Consider the following 19,042-nt stretch of genomic DNA (forward strand, 5'->3'; position numbering starts at 1 on the left):
AAAAAGCTAAACTACTCTTGAAATTATATTAAGAAATATTTGTATTGTCCTTTTATAGACAATACAAAACTAATGATCAAATCTAACCCATCAATTAAGCAGAAAACTTTAGATAGCATTTACGTAGAATCTAACTATATTAGAAAAATCCAAAGGGGCCAGAATGTTCCTGCAAAGCCCAAAGAATTAGAGAATTGGAGGGAATTTTTTTTTAGCAGAGGCTTTTCTAAAATGTAAAAGAAATGTAGTATTTTTCACTGTGGATATTGTCCACAGTGAAATGTTGTATATTAACAACCTTCCTTTAAAATGCTTAGGGTTGTTTATGTATATATGCCTATGTGCAGTGAGTGAACAAAGACTCTAAATGTCCCTGGAATATATAATCTGTATAAATTTTTGTTGAGACATTTCTTTGCTGACTAATCAATCATCCTACTGTGAATTAGTTAATAACATGAGTTTTCTGGCTTATGGAAAAATGCTAATTTTAGGATTGACCTAACTCTTAAGCAGCCTCTTATGACTTCATAGCTAATCAAATCCATGGTTTCTCTGCTTTTGAAGAACTCTATCACTATTTTCATTCTGAGTTTATATTGTCTGTATTCTAATTCATTCATGCAAGAAGGCTCCAGAGAGAGAAAGAGTTAAACTGTCAGAAGCCATCAGGTTTTGGTCCCAAAAATAGAAAAGAATGAGGAGAAAGAGGAGGAGGAGGGGGAGGAGGGGGAAGAGGAGGGAGGAGGAGGAGGAGGAGGAGGAGGAGGAGGAGGAGGAGGCGCTTACATTTCCAGAAGTCATAAGTTTTTGATGCCTTCTTTGATTATCTCAATGTCAGAGCTGGTCTTTGATACATTCATGTTTTATTTAATAGATCCAATAATTTTGAATTCTTAGTTTATCTCTTTGGATAGAAATTATAGGCTAAATTGGAAAATAAATAAAGTAATACACTTTGATCATAAAAAAGAGTACCATTTTCCCTGATTCCCTAGAATCCCACTTCCCAAGGGTCACCACTGCCAACCAAATGTTCTCTGTAGATTGACCAGACCTGAACACAACTGTTTTGTTGTAGCCTGATAATAATTTTCCAAATTTCCATAATGTAGTTATTTAATCTTTTAGTTCTAACTTTGGAAGAAAGCTTCTGATTTCAACCTTTATAGAAATATTAATTTCTCTGAATTGCCACACCAGAGCAGTGTTTAAACAGTATGTTTTATCACAGTCAAACTAGTAAATTAAATGATCACCTAATCTGAATTTATAACTACTGGAATCTTACTATTAGGCTCTTACAGTTTTGTTTTGTGGTCTTCCAAATTTTTATAGACCTTAAACTACTCATATTAAAGCAGAGTTTGAAAAACAGAGAGAACACTGGTTAAATAAGACTTCCTTTGCTGGTCATTACATGTACACTGAGGTCTTCAGTTCTGCCTTACTGCTCTTAACCATGACTTAGAATTTTTCTGTTAACATACTTCTGCTCTCAAGGGATCAATAGAAACTAAGGGATGCAAAAGAGGAAAGCAAATGATGAAAATAATCCTCATCCCATGCCAAACACAGTGAGCCAGCCTCACTCATGGCACACTTGCACCTGTTTTCCTCATGTTGCAATAGCAACAGTATCTAGACCATAATCCTGTTGTTGTTGTCATTGTTACTGATTGTTTTGGCACAGGATCTCACTATGAAGTCTTGGCTTGGAATTTATTACTTAAACCAGGCTAGCCTTGGATTCACAGAGATCCATAAGCCTCTGTTTCTCAAGTATTGGGATTGTAAACATGTGTGCCTGTTAAGTATAATCCTATTATTACATTGAGGTGTTCTATAATATGGTGAACAACTCATTATTGTCCTTAATTCTTTAAATGCTTATATTTTATGAACCTTTATATCAACATTACTAGATAAGTATAATGTAGGTTATTTGAGTTACTACTTTACAAAACTGAGTAAAGCAAACTAGTTAATTTGCTGTTGACTACACATGAACTAGATATACTAGGATTGAAATTCTTACTTATTTTTTTTATTATTTATTTATTTGTATGTGTGTGTGTGTGTTTGTGTGTTTGTATGTGTGTGTGTGTGTGTGTGTGTGTGTGTGTGTGTGTGTGTGTGTGTTTGCCTCATGTATGAGAATGTCCAGGGAAGCCGGAAAGGGTTCCAGTTCTGTTGGATCTGGTGTTACAGGTAGTTGTAAAATGATAATGTGAGTGCTGGGGTTTGAACTCATGTCCATTGATTGAGCAGAAAGACTAGAGAAGCCAGGATTTAAACACAGCAATAGAGGTGTAGAGACCTAACACTAGTTAAAGAGTTATTCTGCTTTCCAGCAGCTAGTAACTGTTTGTGGTCATTAGATACTCCCTATAGTAGAAATGTCTGTAAAATAAATGCACACATACACACAAACACATCCAGTCACATATCATGTAAAAATTTAAGTGACATGACATATAAAAAAGTGAAAACATTTGCTTTTTACTTAATATTTCATACAATTATCTTCCTGTAATAGTTGGAAATTGCATCATTTAAATTTGTACCCAAAAGGCAAAACATCATATCAGATTTTTTTTTGGTTGGTTTAGTAGACATTTTGATTCATACTCTATGTTTAACTTTACCTATTTTTGCAAATGGTTTTAATCTTGTTATATTTTCTATGGAGTTTTGTGTATTTGTTACTGTTTTTTATTATCAATTAAGAATAATCCAAATTTCTCTTGAGTATATTTGCAAATATTTTAAATTTTTGGTTTTTGAAATAGGTTTCTTTTTGTAGCTTTGGCTGTTCTATAACATTTTAACTGACATATTCTTTATTTGACAAAATGAGGGCAATGATCAGAATCACAGAATACAATTCCTGCCTACGTTTTCAATCTTGGCAAAATGGTTCTTGAGAATGATCTTATAGATACAATTAATGAGCAAGATTATTAAATGTTATAAAGGTCACAGCATAAGATATAGCTAGTTAAAGTCATATCAACGTGCATGCTTCCTACAGACTCTTCAGAACGGAGTTGTTGAACCAGATGAGGTTTGGTCATGTAGTATATTAAGACTGATTGTTTCTGACTGGTGTTGCTAAAATACTAATGTAATGAAAAAAATACGCTTTGGTTTTAAATTATTATAATTACTGGAGAAAACAAAGCTTTAGTATTTTAGAATATAGAAACTATGAACAGAAAGAAATCAGTGGCCTGTTTCTATGACTGACAGAAGTATAAACCACTCCCACTGTTCGGCAGTGACTGGTATGTGTGTTTCTTTCCTTGACATTCTTCTACAGAGATAAACAACCATTCATGGGTGAAGACAACGGAACTTCTGTGACAGAATTCATCTTCCTGGGCCTCTCACAGGATCCACAGACCCAAGTCCTGCTCTTCTTCCTCTTCCTCCTCATCTACCTGCTCACTGTGCTGGGAAACCTGCTGATCGTCGTGCTCATCCACTCAGACCCCAGACTCCACACCCCCATGTACTTTTTCCTTAGAAACCTGTCCTTTGCTGATCTCTGCTTTTCTACTACCACAGTGCCCCAGGTCCTTGTGCACTTCCTGGTGAAGAGGAAGACCATTTCTTTTGCTGGATGCTCCACACAGATAGTCGTGTTGCTTCTGGTAGGATGCACAGAGTGTGCGCTGCTAGCAGTGATGTCCTATGACCGCTATGTGGCTGTCTGCAAGCCTCTGCACTACTCCACCATCATGACACACTGGGTATGTGTCCAGCTGGCTGCAGGGTCCTGGGCTAGTGGTGCATTTGTGTCCTTGGTGGATACCACATTCACATTGCGTCTTCCTTACCGAGGAAACAATGTCATTAACCACTTTTTCTGTGAGCCTCCTGCCCTCCTGAAGCTGGCTTTAGCAGATACCTACAGCACAGAAATGGCCATTTTTGCAATGGGTGTGGTAATCCTCCTAGCACCTGTCTCCCTCATCCTCACCTCCTACTGGAACATCATCTCCACTGTGATCCAGATGCAGTCTGGGGAGGGTAGGCTCAAGGTCTTCTCCACCTGTGGCTCCCACCTCATTGTCGTTGTTCTCTTCTATGGCTCAGGAATATTTGCCTACATGAGGCCCAACTCCAAGATAATGAATGAAAAGGATAAAATGATTTCAGTGTTCTACTCAGCAGTGACCCCGATGCTGAACCCCATTATTTACAGCCTAAGAAACAAGGATGTTAAGGGGGCTCTCAGGAGAATAACTACAAAATAACATGTTTGGAGTGTGTCATGATTTAGATAACCATTGTATGAATAGAAAACAAGTTTCTGTTGTTTTGGTTTTGTGCTTTTAAAATGTTTTCCTTCCTTTACTCTTTTCTTTTAGTTCCTTTGTTTTCCTATATTTATCTCGGCTTGATAGCTCTGTGAAAGAAATTAAAGTTAAAAAAATTGTAAGTAAAAAGAAATTAGTGAAATGATGTGGGCATAAGAAGGGAGGAAAAAAGAAAGGAAGAAAAATAGAAAGGATGAGAGAGGAGAAAGAGCAAAAAAGTTTTTTTCTTTTTTAAGTTATACAAGTCAATAACAAAATTGGCCTGACCAAGTGTTTAATTATATGTCAGCATACATGAAAAGCACAAAACCATCACAAGTATTTATGGGAACAGAGTTATTTCCTTCAATTATATTTTGAAGATATATTTCCCCGGGGCACTTTCAAAGAATTTGGGCCATAAATACTACACTTCTGTTTTATTTTAATGTCCTCTCTAATTTTAAAGTAACAATTATTATAACTGGAAAAAGATTAAAGTGTATGAAAATAAATAATAAAATTATTTCATTTTGTTAATCTTTAACTTAAGATAAAAAATTATTAAAAATACAGGCTATATTGAGAATTTTCTCCCCCAAACCTGCATATACTTTTGTTTCTTTCTCTTCTTCCATGTTCCCATGTGTTCTTTTCCTTTTTCATTTTTTTGGAAATAAATACTAGAAAACAGATTTTAGGGTCAAACTGATTATAGTATCATTTGGTTTTTTAATTTTATTTTTCTTGGATATTTTATGTATTTACATTTCAAATGTTATCCTCTTTCCCCCTTCTCCCATGCACCCTCCCCTCACCTGCTTCTATGAGGATGCTCCCACCTCCACCCACCCTCTCCCATCTCAATGCTCTGGCATTCCTCTATATTGGAGAAACAAGCCTTCACAGTACCAAGGGATTTTTCTCCTCTTGATGCTGGACAATACCATCCTCTGCTACATATATGGCTGGAGTGATGGATCCCTCCATGTGTACTCATTGGTTAGTGGTTTATTCCTTGGGAGTTCTAGTGGGGTCTGGTTGGATGATACTGTTGTTCTTCCTATGGGGTTACAAATCCATTCATTTCCTTCAGTATTTTCTCTAGCTCCTCCATTGGGATCCCCGTTCAGTCCAATAATTATCTGCAAATATCTTTATCTGTATCAGTAGGACTCTGGCAGAATCTCTCAGGGGACACCCCATCTGGCTTCTGTCAGCAAGTACTTCTTGGCATCAGCAATAGTGACTGGGTTTGGTAGCTGCATATGGGATGGATTTCCAGATGGTGCAGTCTCTGGATGACCTTTCCTTCAGTCCCTCCTACATTCCTTGTGCCTGTGTTTCAACCCGCGAGTATTTTGTTCTCCTTTATAAGAGGGAATGTAGCATCTACATTTTGGTCTTCCTTCTTCTTGAACTTCATATGATCTGTGAATTTTTTCTTAGGTATTCCAAGCTTTTGGGCTAATATCCACTTATCAGTGAGTGCATACCATGTGAACTCTTTTGACTGGTTTACCTCACTCAGGATATTTTCTAGTTCCATTCATTTGCCTAAGAATTTTATGTAGTCATTGTTTTTATTATCTGGGTATTACTCCATTGTGTAATTTTATAACATTTTCTGTATCCATTCCTCTTTTGAAGGACATCTGGGTTTTTTCTAGCTTCTGGCTAATATAAATAAGACTGCTATGAACATAATGGAAAATGTGTGCTTGTTACGTGTTGGAGCATCTTTTGTTTGTATTCCCAGGAGTGGTATAGCTCAAGTCCATGTGTATCAAGGACCTCCACATAAAGCCAGATACACTAGAAGAGAAAGTGGGGAAGAGCATCGAACACATAGGCACAGGGTAAAATTTCCTGAACAGAAAAACAATGGCTTATGATCTAAGATCCAGAATCAACAAATGAGACCTCATAAAATTGCAAAGCTTTTGTAAGGCAAAGGACATGGTTCATAGGACAAAACAGCAACCAAAAGATTGGGGGAAAGTCTATACTAACTCTATATCTGATAGAGGGCTAATATCTAATATATACAAAGAACTCAAGAAGTTATACTCCAGAGAATCAAATAATCTTATTTAAAAATGGAGTACAGAACTAGAGAAAGAATACTTAACTGAGGAATACTGAATGGCTGAGAAGCGTCTAAAGAAATGTTCAATATCCTTAGTCATAAGGGAAATGCAAATCAAAATAACCCTGATATAACATGTCACACCAGTCAGAATGGTTAAGATCAAAATCTGAGGTGACAGTAGATGCTGGGGATGATGTGGAGAAATAGGAACACTCCACTATTGGTGGGATTGCAGACTGGTACAACCACTCTGGAAATCAGTCTGGCAATTCCTCAGAAAATTGGACATATTACTGAGGACCCAACTATTCCACTCCTGGAAATACACGCAGAGTTCTCATAGACAGAATCATCTTTATTTTTATATATCCATGCACAATTTTTGTAACTAATATCTGACAATAATAAAGACAAAAATATTTTTCTGACAATGGGTTTATTTGCTTACAATGACTGTATCCATTCACCCATTTTCCTCTAAATGATATAACTTACTATTATGTATATGCACTCCATTTTTTATTCATTCTCCTGTTTTAGGTCACCCAACTTGGTTTAATATCTTTGCCATTGAGAACAGTTTTCAAAAAAAAATCAATGGGTATCCATCTATGTGCAGTCCTGAATTATAATCTTTCAAAAAATAGCCAAGAGTTGCTTTTAAAAGTCATTTAAAGGTCTTTATGTGACTGCGTCATTTTGCTATAATAGTTTTTGCCATGGTCAATAATTCTGTGAATAAACTAATTAAACAGCCGGTTACCCTATAATGCATTAGGATAGCTGAGAATTCCTTCAGGAAAAGCCTCTCCATTTGCCACTATCAACATATTTTTTTAAATAGTTCATCTAATTCTCAAGGTTAACTATTCTTCATCCTCATAAATTTTTCAAAAATCCCATGTATTCTTTTGTTCTTTCCCATATGGTCTTTCAAGTATCATCCAGGACTGACTTGCAGAATAACAGTTGTGTATGGGGCAGAGCAGGGGGGCATGTATCTTTCTCTATTTTGTCCTCTTCTATGCGTTCTTTGTTTTTTACACTCATTTACCACTTCTAGATCTATGCAAAATGCTTCTTAACTTCTTGCCTATTCCATGTCAGAAACAGCGTTTTCTGTCTTATGGTCAATGGTGATGTATTATTGAGTTTATTTTTTTTATCCTCCGAATGCATTTATTTAGACATTTGGACATCTGCATATTTCCCTCTGAAAGTGTTAACAGCCATTGTCTTGCCCATCCCACAGGTTGGCAGTCCAGCCTGCAGTGAGCGATTCCCACTGCCTTGTAATTCCGAAATAAATAAAATTGCTAGCAAGTGTGAGTGCTGAGTGTGGTAGCTGAGAACTGAAAGTGCAAAGGCCTGAAGGAGAACATTCCAGTGCTGGACAACTTCTAGTATGTAGCCTGGTACTGCCACATGCTACACAGTTCCCACTCATCAGAAGACACCTTGAGACTGTCTCCACAGTGCCCCTCTGGAGTTGATTTATTTTTAAGGAGCTGCATTTCTATGGTTTGTTGGTGATGCTGTTACTACAACTGTATTTTGTCTACTCTCTTTGTGGTACTTGGGAATAAGCCCTCAAGAGAGTGCTCTTTACTAAAGGGACACCCAATTAAAACTGAATAAGATATCCAAACTCACACATGTACAATCACAATATAAAACGTACACAATATATTATTAGAAATCATTTTATTATTATGTTCATTTAGTAGAATAACAGTTGTTGTTTTCCCTAGGGCCCATGACATATCTATTCTCAGGTTGTTGGCCATTTTTTGCAGTGTCAAGTATGGGTTCCATCTTATGGTGTGGGCCTCATATCTAATATTTAAAAAATGGTTGGTTACTGTCATCACATTAATGACACTATTCCAGAAGTATATTTTGCAGGCAAGACATCACTGAAGTTCTCAGGCTTTGTAGCTTGTGGCATTTACTATTTTTCTTCTGTAATAGCGTGCATAGTACCTTGCAGCAGCTTAAATGTTAGCAGGAGAGAAGTTTCAATTTGTACACCAGCTTGTTCTCCATGTTTTATGACATAAGTAAGCAGTGTCTCCAGTAACAGGACATTACCATTAAGTTGAAGAGGGAAATCAAAAGCATTAGCAAAACCTGTAATGTTTGGAGGATCATTAGACCTCATTGTCCTATGAAATGACAAAATATAAATCATTCCTGGAACCAAGGAGTTTTCCAAGGCAGCTTAAGATGTCTATATAGGGTATTATTTTCCCCATTGCATTTTAATTCTATTTAAATTCCTTTTTATATGTGGACATATTTTAGGAAACTTCTATAGTAATAGGCTTCCACGTGGCTTTCCAAAGGAACTTCCGTACTTGTTGTCACTGCCAATGTTACCATCTTTATCACACTCTTCCATTCTCTTTATCATTTAATCTTTACAACATTTTCACATTTATATCTATAATGCTATGTTCTATTTCCTCTTCATATCTAAACCTTAAGAAATAACTCCACATAAGCGAGAAAATGTTCAATGTTTGTCTTGCTGGATCCAGCTTATCTCACTCAGGATGGTTGTTTTAGCTCCATCCGTTCATCTGAAATTTTCATAACCTTTTCTTAATGCCTAAAAAATATTCTGTCAATGTCTAATGCATCAATGGGGTCCAAAGTGAGGGTTGCATTAACAAGGACACAGGGCATGCACAGCTATAGCACACCAATGCATAGTTTATTGAAAGTTTCAGCATCTTTTATACAAAAGGCACAATAAAGATCTCCTACCTAGCAATAATTAATCTTGGGTAAAGAGACCTCCTCACAGACTGAGAAATCTATCTGCAGTCCAACTCTTACATATGTTGCTTCTTTTTTTAAATGTGTATTAGATATATCTCTTTACTTACATTTCAAGTGTAATTCCCCTTCCCTGTTTCATGTCCATAAGCCCTTATCTCCTCCCCCTCCCCCATACGGGTATTCCTCCCATATATCGCCCTTACTGCCCCCCCCCATTTCCCTGCCCTGGGGGTCCAACCCTGGCAGGACCAAGTCTTACAGCTAAAAATAAAGTTACATTCTCATGGGAAAACGAACACAAAGTTCACTTCTTCAGGTTTGCAGCTTACTTTGAGGAACACCAGGATTCTCTGCATGAGAAAGTATGTCTCCTCAGTTACTGTCTGCTGAGAATGACAAAGACCCTAGGTTGCCTTGAAACTAGAAAGCTGGGGATAGTCTTCTCATGCCATTTCTCTACAATGTTCCATTATTTATACATACCATATTTTCATCATATATTCATCAGTTGATAAGTAGGCTGTTTCCAATGTATAATTATTATATATTGAGCAGAAACGAATATGTATGAGCAAGTATATCTGTAATAAGATGAAAACCTTTTGGGTACATGCCTGAGATTGATATATATGGATCTTAGAAAAATCAATTTTCAGTTTTCTGAGTACTCTCCACACTGATTTTCATAGTGGCTGACCAATTTGTGTTCCCAGGAATAAAAACTAAATGTTCCCCTTACTCCAGAGCATCTAATGTCATTTATTTTTTATTAATCTTGGTTATTCTGACAGCAATGAAAGTAAATCTTAGTGCAGTATTAGTTTGTATTTCCCTGATGGTACTGAACATTTTTTAAAGTATTCCTTAACCCCTAGATCAGTGAAGTGCTCAAACCTCATCAGAAAATCTTGAAGTAGAAAGTATTTAATACAGAAACCCCCAACTAGACAATATACGAAGAGTGAGAGACTCTGGAGCACTCAGATCTTGTTGTGGATTGCCCTGGAGTTGTTTGTATTTTGATGCTAATTCTGCTTCTCCAAGAAGGGCTGCCTAGTCCCTTACTCAGGACTCAGGTGACTTCATCAGAACCTTCTCCCCATTTTAACTTTAAAATAAAGGTGAGAGCTAGTGATTGAACAGGAGAAGGAAAGGTAAAGCAGAAGAGTTGGGGAGAGAGACAGAAAGGAGAGATTGGGGATCGATATGAGAAGAGAAGGTGAAAGGTGGAACTGAAGCACATGGCCTGGAGAATCCACAAGTTATAAGGAAGCTCAGAGCCATGGAAATAGAGTAGTGTATTGGTAAATGTGCCTAATCTGACTGTGACCTTGTATTCATAGTGATCGAGTTGTGGTTTTTTGTTTGTTTGTTTGTTTGTTTGTTTGTTTGTTTTATATTTGAACGGGCTTATTTGGGTTGGAGAGGTTATGACAAGAAGATCTTTTTTTATTTTTAATTAGATATATTTCTTTACTTACATTTCAAACGTTATTCCCCTTCCCGTTTTCCTGTCCATAAGCTCCCCTCCCCCTCCCCCATACAGGTATTCCCACTATACATTGCCCTTATTGCCCCCCCCCAATATTCTCCTACACTGGGAGGTTCAACCTTGGCAGGACCAAGGGCTTCCCCTTCCCCTGGTGCCCCACAAGGCTATTCTTTGCTACATATGCAGTTGGAGCCCTGGGTCAGTCCATGTATAGTCTTCTGGTAGTGCTTTAGTCCCTGGAAGCTGTGGTTGGTTGGCATTGTTGTTTTTATGCGGTTGCAAGCTCCTTCAACTCTTTCAATATTTCCTCTAATTTCCCCCAAGGGGGTCCTAATCTCAGTTCAGTGGTTTGCTGCTAGCATTGATCTCTGTATTGGACATGTTCTGAATGTGTCTTTCTGGAGAGATCTATATCTGGTCCTTTGCAGCCTGCATTTTCTAGCTTCATCAATATTATCTAGTATTGGTGGCTGTATATATATGGGCCACATGTGCGGCAGGCTCTGAATGGCCATTCCTTGAGTTGCTGCTCTAAACTTTGCTTCCATATCCCCTGTTCTGGGTATTTTTTTCATCTTTTAAGAAGGAGTGGGAGTATCTGCATTTTAGTCATCCTTCTGCTTGAGTTTCCTGTGGTCTGTGGATTGCATCTTGGGTAATTTGAGTTTTTTGGCTAATATCAACCTATCAATGAGTGGATACCAAGTGTGTTTGCCTGTGATTGAGTAAGCTCACTCAGGATGATATTTTCTAGTTCATTCCATTTGTCTATGAATTTCATGAAGTCATTGTTTTTGATAGCTGAGTAGTACTTCATTGTGTAGATGTACCACATTTTCTGAATCCATTCCTCTGTTAAACAGCATCTGAGTTCTTTCCAGCTTCTGGCTATTATAAATAAGGCTGCTATAAACATAGTGGAGCATGTGTCTTTGTTGTATGTTGGAGCATCTTTTGGGTATATGCCCAGGAGAGGAATAGCTGGGTCCTCAGGTAGTGTAATGTCCAATTTTCTGAGGAATCTCCAGATTGATTTCAAGAGTGATTGTACCAGTTTGCAACAATGGAGGAGTTTTCCTCTTTCTCCACATCCTCGCCAGCATCTGCTGTCACCTGAGTTTTTGATCTTAGCCATTCTGACTGGTGTGAGGTGGAATCTCAGGGTTGTTTTGATTTGCATTTCCCTGATGACTAAGGATGTTGAACATTTCTTTAGGTGTTTCTCAGTCATTTGATATTCCACCGGTGAGAATGCTTTGTTTAGCTCTGTACCTCATTTTTAATAGGGTTATTTGGCTCTATGGAGTCTAATTTCATGAGTTCTTTGTATATTTTGGATATGAGCCCTCTATCAGATGTAGGATTGGTAAAGATGTTTTCCTAATCTGTTGGTTGCCATTTTGTCCTAATGACAGTGTCTTTTGCTTCACAAAAGCTTTGCAGTTTTACGCGGTCCCATTTGTCCAATTCTTGATCTTAGAGCAAGAGCCATTGGTATGTTCTTCAGGAAATTTTCCCCAGTGCCCATGTGTTCGAGACTCTTCCCCACTTTCTCTTCTATTAGTTTGAGTGTATTTGGTTTGATGTGGAGATCATTGATCCACTTGGACTTAAACTTTGTACATGGTGATAAGAATTGATCAATTTGCACTCTTCTACATGCCGACCTCCAGTTGACCCAACACCATTGGTTGAAAATGCTATCCTTCTTCCATTGGATGGTTTTAGCTCCTTTGTCAAAGACCAAGTGACTATAGGTGTGTGAGTTCATTTCTGAGTCTTCAGTTCTATTGCACTGGTCTATCTGTCTGTCTCTGTACCAATACCATGCAGTTTTTATCACTATTGCTCAGTAATACTGCTTGAGTTCAGGGACAGTGATTCCCCCAGAAGTTCTTTTATTGTTGAGTATAGTTTTCACTATCCTTGGTTTTTTGTTATTCCAAATGAATTTGCAAATTGCTCTTTCTATCTCTATAAAGAAATGGGTAGGAATTATGATGGGGATTGCATTGAATCTGTAGATTGCTTTACTATATTAATCCTGCCTATCCATGAGCATGGAAGATCTTTCATCTTCTGAGATCTTCCTCAATTTCTTTCTTTCTTCTCAAGTTCTTGTCATACAGATCTTTCCCTTGCTTGACTAAAGTCACACCAAGATATTTTATATTGTTTGGGACTATTGTGAAGAATGTCTTTTCCTTAATTTCTTTCTAAGCCTGTTTCTCCTTTGAGTAGAGGAAGGCTACTGATTTGTTTGAGTTAATTTTATACCTGGACACTTTGCTGAAGTTGTTTATCAGGTTTAGTAGTTCTCTGGTGGAACTTTTGGGGTTACTTCAATACACAAACATATCATCTGCAAATACTGATATTTTTATATTTTCCCTTCAAATTTGTATCCTTTGACCTCCTTTTGCGGTCTTATTGCTCTGGCTAGGACTTCGAGTACTATATTGAATAAGTAGGGAGAGAGTGGGCAGCCTTGTCTAGTCCCTGATTTTAGTGGGATTGCTTCAAATTCCTCTCCATTTAGTTTGATGTTAGCTACTGGTTTGCTGTATATGGCTTTTACTATGTTTAGATATGGGCCTTGAATTCCTAATCTTTCCAGGACTTTTATCATGAAAGGGTGTTGAATTTTGTCAAATGCTTTCTCAGCATCTAATGAAATGACCACATGGTTCTTATCTTTGAGCTTGTTTATATAGTGGATTACATTGATGGATTTTCGTATATTAAACCATCTCTGCATGCCTGGGATGAAGCCTACTTGATCATGATGGATGATGCTTTTGATGTGTTCTTGGATTCGGTTTGTAAGAATTTTATTGAGTATTTTTGCGTCAATATTCATAAGGGAAATTGATCTGCAGTTCTCTTTCTTTGTTGGGTCTCTGTGTTGTTTTGGTATAAGAGTATTTGTGGCTTCATAGAAGGAATTTGGTAGTGCTCCTTCTATTTCTATTTTGTGGAACAATTTGGACAGTATTAGTATGAGATCTTCTATGAATGTCTGTTAGAATTCTGCACTGAACCCATCTGGACCTGGGCTCATTTTGGTTGGGAGACCTTTAATGACTGCTTCAATTTCCTTAGGAGTTATGGGGTTGTTTAGATTGTTTATTTGTTTCTGATTTAACTTTGGTACCTTATATCTGTCTAGAAAATTGTCCATTTCCTCCAGATTTTCCAGTTTTGCTGAATATAGGCTTTTGTAGTAGGATCTGATGATTTTTTAAAATTTCTTCATATTCTGTTATGTCTCCCTTTTCATTTCTTATTTTGTTAATTTGGATACACTCTCTGTGACCTCTGGTTAGTCTGGCTAAGGGTTTATCTATCTTTTTGGTTTTCTCAAATAACCAGCTCCTGGTTTTGTTGATTCTTTGTATGGTCTTTTTTGCTTCTACTTTGTTGATTTCAGCTCTGAGTTTGATTACTTCCTGCCTTCTACTCCTCTTGGGTTTATGTATTTCTTTTTGTTCTAGAGCTTTTAGGTGTGCTGTCAAGCTGCTGACATACGCTCTTCCCTGTTTCTTTTTTAAGGCACTCAGAGCTAAGAGTTTTCTTCTTAGTACAGCTTTCATTGTGTCCCATACATTTGGAAATGTTGTATCTTCATTTTCATTAAATTCTAAGAAGTTTTTAATTTCTTCCTTGACCAAGTTGTCATTGAGTAGAAAGTTTTCAACTTCCTTGTATATGTGTGCTTTCTGTCGTTGGTGCTGTCATTGAAGACCAGTCTTAGTCTATGATGATCTTATAGGTTGCATGGGATTATTTCTATCTTCCTGTACCTGTTGAGGCCTGTTTTGTGACTGATTATATGGTCAATTTTTAAAAATTCTTAAATATGAACATTCACACAGAGCAGCAGTTCTGGAATCACTGCAGTAAGAAGATCCTGAGTGTCCAGCAAACCCTAAGAAGAGGAAAAGAATCATCAAGCTTAAGAGGGAAGATTCTAGAGGGTAGTGTGGGCATGAACAGGAACAAAATGTAGTGATATGTATCTGTACACACACACAAACACACATACGCACACACACACACACACACATACACACACACAAACACACAATGTTCTGTGTTCTGTCATTCTCCTACTTTCTTTTTTATGTACTTTTATTTGTTTCACCAAACCAGGTCCCTGAGCAAAACTTGGGCACAGGCTTCCTACCAAGTGCCCCAAAACCCAGAGGAAGCTGACTTCCAGGTGCTCTAAGGTGTCCAGTATCAGGGGTGAGGAAGCCATAACATCTGCTACAACACAACCACAGGATCTATGGATACAAGAATCCCCAAAGAGCCATGGGCATGGTCCCTTCCAGTCTGAGCCAGTGCCAAGAGCAGACCTTGGGTGCTGGTTTTGCCACAAGTTCCACAACACCCAGAGAAAGTCCAAATCCCAGGTGCTCTACATGCCCAGGATCAAAGGTGCTCTGAAATGCCCAGGATCACAGAGGAAACTCGAGTCCCAGGAGATTGGGCACAACCCAGAACACTGGACCTCTGACTCACTCAAGATTACAGATGAAGCCACAATATTTTTCCCAACACCCAGCATACCTGGGACCCCCACATGAAACAGGGAAAGCCAAACCCCCCCACCCAGAGTCATGGGTACTTTCCAGCTTGCATCTGTGCCCAGTGTATACCCAGGGCTCTGGCTCACCACCCACTCCTGAAACACCATGAGAAAGTTTGACTCCCAGGAGCTCTGACACAAAAGGATTTTAGAAACTTGGTCATACCAGAATTTCAGGATGCCGGAGGCAGCTATACTCCCAGGAGCTCTGAAAAACGCAGTATCTCAGGATCACAGAATCCAAAAATCATAGGATGACAGAAACAGTTGTACTCTGGAACGTTCTGACACAACCAGGATAACAGGAGGGATAGGCTATATTCAGAAAAAGCAAGGGCAGGTAGCCCTAGAAATAACCAGATAGTGAGAGGCAAGCACAAGAACATAAGAAAAAGAAACCAAAGCTAGTTGTTATCATCAGAACCCAGTTCTACCACTAAAGCAAGTCCTGGATACCCCATTACACTAGAAAAGCAAGATCTGGATTCAAAATCACATCTCAAGATGATAATAGAGGACTTTAAGAAAGACAAATATAACTTATTTAAAGAAATACAGAAAAACACAGACAAACAGGTAGAAGCCCTTAAAAAGGAAACACAAAAATTCCTTATGGATTTACAGGAAAACACAACCAAATAGGTGAAGGAATTGAACAAAACCATCCAGGTTTCAAAAACGGAAAGAGAAACAATAAAGAAAGCACAAAGGGAGACAACCCTGGAGTTAGAAAACCTAGGAAAGAGATCAGGAGTCATAGATGCAAGCATCACCAACAGAATACAAGAGATAGAAGACAGAATTTTAGGTACAAAAGATACCATAGAAAACATTGATACAAAGGTCAAAGAAAATGCAAAATGCAATAAATAAATAAATAAATAAATAAATAAATAAATAAATAAATAAACTCCTAACCCAAAACATCCAGGAAATCCAAGACACAATGAGAAGACAAAACCTAAGAATAACAGGTATAGAAGAGAACAAAACTTCCCAACTTAAAGGGCCAGTAATTATCTTCAACAAAATTATAGAAGAAAATTTCCCAAACCTAAATAAAGATGTCCATGAACATACAAGAAGCCTACAGAAAACCAAGTAGACTAGACTAGAAAAGAAACCACTTCCATCACATAATAACCAAAACTCCAAATGTGCAAAACAAAAAATATTAGCAGCATTAAGAGAAAAAAGCCAAGTAATATATAAAGGCAGATCTATCAGATTTACACCAGACTTCTCACCAGAGATTATGAATGCCAGAACACCCGGGGCAGAGGTCATTCAGATCCTAAAAGAACACAAATGCAAGCCCAGGCTACTAAACCTAGCAAAGCTCTCAATTAACATAGATGGAAAAACCAAGATATTCCATGACAAAACCAAATTAATACAATATCTTCACACAAATCTAGCACCATAAAGGATGATAGATAGAAAACCCTAAAACAAGGAGGGAAACTACACCCTAGAAAAAGCCAAAACTTAATCTTCTTTCAACAAGTCCAAAGGAAGAAAGCCACACAAACATAATTCCACCTCTAGCAACAAAAATAACAGAAAGCAGGAATCACTGTTCTTTAATATGTCTAAGCATCAATAGACTCAATTCCCCAATAAAAAGACATAGACTAACTGACTGGATATGTAAACAGGACCCAGAATTTTGCTGCATGTAGGAAATGCACCAAATGCAGACACTACCTCAGAGTAAAAGGCTGGAAAATTTTTTCCAAGCAAATGACCTGAAGAAACAGGCTGGAGTAGACATTCTAATAACAAATAAAATTGACTTTCAACCAAAAGTTATCAAAAGAAGATAAGAAAGGACACTTTATACTCCTTAAAGGAAAAATCTACCAAGATGAACTTTCTGTTCTAAACATCTAAGCTCCAAATGCAAGGGCACCCACATTCATAGAAAAAACTTTGCTAAAACTCAAAACACACATTGTACCTCACACACTAATAGTGAGAGACTTCAACACCACATTCTCATCAATGAACATATCATGTAAACAGAAACTAAACAAGACACAGTGAAATAAACAGAAATTATGAACAAAAAGTATTTAACAGATATCTGTTGAACATTTCACCCTAAAACAAAAGGATATGCCTTCTTCTTAGCACCTCATGATACCTTCTCCAAAATTGACCATATAATTGGTAACACAACACCAATACAGACACAAAACGATTAAAAACTCCCTTGCTTCCTATCATATCACCACGAACTAAGGCTGGTCTTCAATAACAACAATAACAACACACACATGCACACACACACACACACATACACACACACACACACATACACACACACACACACACACACACACACACACACAGAAAGTCCACATACAGAAGGAAGCTGAACAACAAGGATCTGCTTATTTGAGAAAATCAGCAAGACAGATAAACCCTTAGCCAGACTTACTAGAGTGCACAGAGACATTATCCAAATTAACAAAATCAGAAATGAAAAGGGAGACATAACAACAGAAACTGGGGAAATTTAAAAACTCAGCAGATCCTGCTACAAAGGTCTGTACAAAACTGGAAAATCTGGATGAAATGGACAATTTTCTAGACAGACACCAGGTACCAAAGTTAAATCAGAATCAGATAAACCATATATACAGTCCCATAATTCCCAAAGAAATAGAAGCAGTCATTAAAAGTCTCCCAACCAAAAAAAGCCCAGGACCCAATGGGTTTAGTGCACAAATCTATCAAACCTTCAAAAAAGACCTAATACCAATACTCTTCAAACTATTCCCCAAAATAGAAACAGAAAGAAGACTACCAGATTCATTCTTTGAAGCCAAAATTATGCTTATACCTAAACAATAGAAAGACTAGAGAAAGAAAGAGAACTTCAAACCACTTTCCATTATGAATATCAATGCAAAAGTACTCAATAAAATTCTTGCAAACCGAATCCAAGAACACACCAAAACGATCATCCAGCTTGTTCAAGTAAGCTTCATCTCAGGTATGCAGGGATGATTCAATATATGGAAATCCATCAACATAATCCACTATATAAAAAAAAAACTCAAAGGAAAAAAAACATGATTGTTTCATTGGATGCTGAGAAAGCATTTGACAAAATTCTATACCTCTTCATGTTAAAAGTCTGGGAAAGATCAGGAATTCAAGGTCCATACCTAAACATAGTAAAAGCAATATACAGCAAACCAGTAGCCAGAATCAAACTAAATGGAGAGAAAATTGAAGCAATGCCAGTAAAATCAGGGACTAGACAATGCTGCCCACTCTCTCCCCACCTATTCAATATAATATTTGAAATCCTAGCCAGAGCAATTAGACAATAAAAGGAGGAAAAATTCATACGAATTGGAAAGAAAGAAATCAAAATATCACTACTTGAAGATGATATGATAGCATACTTAAGTGACCCTAAGATTCCACCAGAGAACTCCTACGGCTGAAAAGCAACTTCAGCAAAGTGGGTGCATAAAAAATTAACTCAAACAAATGAGTAGTTTTCCTCTACTCAAAGAATAAACAGGCTGAGAAAGAAATCAGGAAAATGACACCCTTTACAATAGTCACAAATAACGTAAAATACCTCGGTTTGACTCTAACCAAGCAAGTGAAAGATCTGTATGACAAGAACTTCAAGTCTCTGAAGAAAGAAATCAAAGATCTCAGAAGATGGGAAAACCTCCTATGCTCATGTATTTGTAGGATAAATATAGTGAAAATGTCCATCTTCCTGAAAGCAATCTACAGATTCATTGCAA

General features: G+C 37.4%; 1 protein-coding gene across 1 annotated transcript; it reads left to right on the plus strand.

Moving 5' to 3' along the window:
* Positions 1-3,332: 3,332 nt before the first annotated feature.
* LOC116894162 (olfactory receptor 2D3-like) lies at positions 3,333-4,262 on the plus strand. The gene has a single exon (XM_032895879.1). It carries the CDS (start codon positions 3,339-3,341, stop codon positions 4,260-4,262), a length of 924 nt encoding a protein of 307 aa, XP_032751770.1. The 5' UTR covers positions 3,333-3,338.
* Positions 4,263-19,042: the final 14,780 nt, after the last annotated feature.

Source organism: Rattus rattus, chromosome 2, assembly GCF_011064425.1.
Source record: "Rattus rattus isolate New Zealand chromosome 2, Rrattus_CSIRO_v1, whole genome shotgun sequence".
Lineage (NCBI taxonomy): Eukaryota > Metazoa > Chordata > Mammalia > Rodentia > Muridae > Rattus > Rattus rattus.

Excerpts from the sequence above, each read along its gene's own strand:
- LOC116894162 (XM_032895879.1), top strand. The coding sequence starts at position 3,339 with ATGGGTGAAGACAACGGAACTTCTGTGACAGAATTCATCTTCCTGGGC.